General features: G+C 41.6%; 1 protein-coding gene across 1 annotated transcript; it reads right to left on the bottom strand.

The window, feature by feature from the left end:
* Positions 1 to 717: 717 nt before the first annotated feature.
* LOC147718552 (E3 SUMO-protein ligase KIAA1586-like) lies at positions 718 to 2,997 on the bottom strand. Its single transcript, XM_086967209.1, has one exon. The coding sequence runs from the start codon at positions 2,995 to 2,997 to the stop codon at positions 718 to 720; it is 2,280 nt and encodes a 759-aa protein (XP_086823335.1).
* Between the last annotated feature and the right edge of the window lie 1,285 nt (positions 2,998 to 4,282).

Here is a 4,282-nt window from a genome sequence, read left to right as displayed (position 1 = left end):
CCTGTCACAGAGAGGTGTGACCACCTCCCAGACAGGACTTAGTATATTGGGCTGGGGGGTGAAGGTGCCTACAAGTGGCACCAGACTGCTTTGAAGGGTACAAGCAGTGCTTTAAATGGGAAAAAAAAGTGCAGGTACTCATCAAATTGAGCTGTGACCTGGGGGCGTGACAAGAAGGCGGAGCTAGGAGGCGGGACAAGGGGCGGGGCTAATGTCACGTTAAAAGGCGCAAGAATTTTTTGGGGTGCGATACTGACAAATTGCTTCAAATCTGTAATATATTGTTGATACCCTTGCATGTATTAAAGATACTGTTAACATTCTCTTTCAAATGCTGCATATGAAATTGCTGGTGCACAAATGGTACATGAATCACATTTATTATGCACCGATTCAGCGACCATGGCCAGCTTATATAAGAAAAGCAGACAACCAACCAATACTAGTTGACAGATTATTGAATAGGGAGCCATCAGGTTTTCCTTTTTTATCAGAGGCATTGGTCTAATGAAGTACAGTCTGGAATTCAGTCCACCAAGATCAATTGCAAAAAAAAAATAAAGTTTATTAATCTTACCGGACACAGTTTAGTTAAAGCCCAACATATTCAGCAAATACGAGCTAAAGTACTGGATAAATACAAAAAACGAAAATCTTGTGAGAATGCATTTGGAAGCTTGGAAATTGCCATTAAATGTTATAAAAAACTTTCATTCATCAAAAAAGTGTCCACATAGCTTCAAAAGGGGACTTTTCTACCCCCTGGTTGCGTGAACGACAAGCTGTCTCGTCAGCTGATCTCCTTCCTAGTTGCAACCATGTTTTAACATACGGTAGGGGTTCAAACCTTTGAACAGGTGGGCCTACACATTTCAAGAACAGAAGGGATGACAGACGATTTGTGGCTAGACAATTTCTCTTGGGTGTGAGCAGATCATTCATTGAGCTAAAGCTTCTTTCACATTCACTGGTGGATACAGCAATAGTTTCAACAGCTTTCATCAATGGCATAAAATCTAGAGGCATGTAGGCAGCTTTTACTTCCTTGTATTCTCTAAATCCCCTGATGCTATCAACCACATTTACTCTCAAGATTTGACAGAGCTGCCTCACATCCTTGTCACCATACTGTATATCCATGCTGTCTTCTGGCCAGTTTTCAGGATAAAGCAGTTTTATGTGCTGCGTAAACAAATGCAAGTTGTCTGCTTTGGGATGGTCTGTCATTTTAGTGCTGACATGGGACGATTTTGTAGTGGAAAATCTTGTTTTTAGGTTTTCAGCTAAGCTCCTGTAGAATTGACCTGCATTTATCATTGGAAATTTACTCTTTTCATGCAGTTCTACACCCCTGAATTTAAGGCTGCTGCAGGCTTCCATGGCTTCCTCAGTGTATGGACCAGGGGTGTTAACCATTGATTCAAAGACCCTGACTGCCCTGGTCAGCAATTTTTCAGCATTAGGAAGAGTTGTGTCATTGCGCTGAAGCTGGCGTGAAAAGTCACTCAATTCTGCAAGAGCGTCTAACATGACACCAACATTCTTTACAAATGAGCAAGAGGTCAGAATATTGTTAAGACCAGCATACTTTGCTCTATCTCTGGCATCACGTTTTTGGTCAGCAGCAGCTTTTGTGAAATGCTGGTGTAGTGCTGGGAAGCTCTGCCAAACAGCCTTTACACTCCTTTCACTGGAAGCAACCCAGCGAATGGAAAGAATCCGTCCAATCACAAGAAAACGCTGCTCAATTTCTTTTGCACACTGCCTCAGTTCCCTTTGATTTTTAGGTGAAGCATGGTACAAAGAATAAAGTTTATCAAAGAAAATCTGAAAGTGATTTATGCCTGAAATTTCTTTCATAACATCTCCCACAGCTAGCTCCAACCGATGATTGATACAGTGCCACACAAATAATCCTGGATAGCGAACCTGAAGCTGTGTTGCAACTCCGGCCTGCTTCCCAAGCATAACTGATGCACCATCGCAGGCCAAGGCGATCAAACATTCTCGCAGAAAGTCCTCATGCAAGCCATGCTTGTGTAGACACTCCGTCAGAGCAGTGATAATATCTTTAGCTGTGGTGCCATCAAGTTCAAGTAAGTCAAAAAAAAAAGTACGCACATCAGAATCATTTGCGACCGCAGCACGCAAGCAAAGGACAGATTTTCCACTAAATGTGGTGGATTCGTCAATTAACAAGCATATTTTACGTTTTTTTTCCAATATGTCCTGTACAAGTTTTTTCCTCATGCCTGAAGCTATATGGTCTAAAATGTCAGCACATGAATTGTTACTGTGTAGAACACGGCCCATATGTAATCCATTCAGCTGTTGCACATCAACATCAAGTGACATATCTACAAATGGCCGCCCATGTTTCCCTATTTTATATGCTGTACGAAACACACGGCATGTTGTTTCCTGTTCTGCCATGTACATTAAACGTGTATGATTTTCCATGCTCTGTCTCAGGGACTCCTGTGCAATTTTTTCTGCAGTGACATGATCTGTTGAAAATTTTTGCTCTCTGATTTTTTTACGTAGGGACAGCTGCTGCTTACATTTCTCTTTTCCATAATGAGTTACATTGCAATTGGCCCATTCGTGTGCAAATCTTAAGCCTTGGGTTTTATTTGCACCTAGTGTTGTTAGCGATCTACATGTTGAGCAGCCTAATTTTTTACTTTCAACAATTAGCCAGCTATATTCTTTACAGAAATATTGCATTTGCTCAATATTCCAGCAGTCTGGTATGTCCCCCTCTTTGAGCTCCGTCGTAGCAGATGTGGTAAAAAGCTGTGTTTTGTCCGGCAAACAGGACAAATTCTCATTGGATTGAGGCACAGCAGAGTCCACAGTAATATAATCATCTGCATTATGATTAGTATTACCACCATCAGATACAACACATTCACTATCGTCAGCATGCTCCGGCTCCATTTGCTTCCTTTTAGTGCCTTGAGAGGCATCCTTTTGCAACCACTTCAGCAAACTCATTTTCACCACGTAGATTGAACTTGGATCTGTAGCAACCTAACGTCTGACACCGACCTCTCCCTGTTCACAATGTTTCACGAAGCCCGACGCAGTTAAACTGAAAGAAAAAAAATGTGCTTTGATCTGCAATGACAATACACAAATGTGGCACCGATGATGTAAACTGACTTGTCAAGATGAAATCTTGCATGAATTGATATTGATTTGATAAACTGCACACAAGGCGAATTCTGAAATTACAGCAAGCAGTCCCATCCATAAGTCAAGCGAGTTAAAGAGATGAGGTAACTTGTGCAGGATCACATAATTGAGTCCTAGCAGAAGCCTCACTTTGAAGGAAGATGTAGGTTCTCCTAACCAAGTCTTGATTTGCATTGTGCACAGAGATCTATTTCACTTACAATGAGTGTGTTGTTGTAACTTGCATAGCACCAGCACAATAAAAGCTGCATAGATTGGTTGTACTGAAAGATGAATGATCCTGTTCCTACATTATGGCACTGCATTAGCAAGAACGTACAAGGTTGCTTACAGGTGTGAGGTTCTTTATAGAACCTGTAGAGTTCTGAGGCATGGGAGGACCAAATTACATGTCAGTGTTTTCACCAAGATGACAATAATGCATCAAAAACACAATTATACATCAAGAAAGGATTATTGCAGTGTAATGCAGCACAGTCTGTTGCAATATCACTTGACTATTGTGCGCTTTTCACACTGCAACTCTGGGTAGCATGATCACACTACTGTGGATGCATGAGGCCACTGAGTAACCACAATACTAACCCCAACCCTGACAACAATGCCAATATTGAACCTATGTTCATCCTCTGTAGCGGCCTGGGTTCCCATTATGCATGATCAGTATAATTTATCAATCAAACACATGGGAGGATTTTGTAAAGCGCATATCCTAAAGCAATATTGCGAGGTTCTCCTATATGTGATAATGAAGTAAAGGGAGGGAAAGTATAAACAGTTGTGTAGGATCACACAATTTGGTAAAGTGGGGAAGCCAGGATTAATCCCAGATTTTCTGATTTCTGGTCAACTGGACAATGTGAAACCAGAAAACCTGGGATTAATCCGGGCTTCCCCACTTTCCCAAATTGTGTGCTTCAGTGGGGGCTGGTGATATTTGAAAGTGGTGGGGCGTAAAAGTTCTGGATGAGTGCCTGGTGGCGAGCGAGCACACGTATTAAGGTTGAGCAACATAAGTAGAGTTCGGGGAATTCTATCTGCAAGCAAATTTTGCAATGGTGCATTTTCAAGCATATTTGAGAAA

This window comes from Lissotriton vulgaris, chromosome 4_1 (assembly GCF_964263255.1).
Source record: "Lissotriton vulgaris chromosome 4_1, aLisVul1.2, whole genome shotgun sequence".
In the NCBI taxonomy this organism is placed as follows: Eukaryota; Metazoa; Chordata; class Amphibia; order Caudata; family Salamandridae; genus Lissotriton; species Lissotriton vulgaris.
This window is presented reverse-complemented; position numbering and strand designations above follow the sequence as displayed.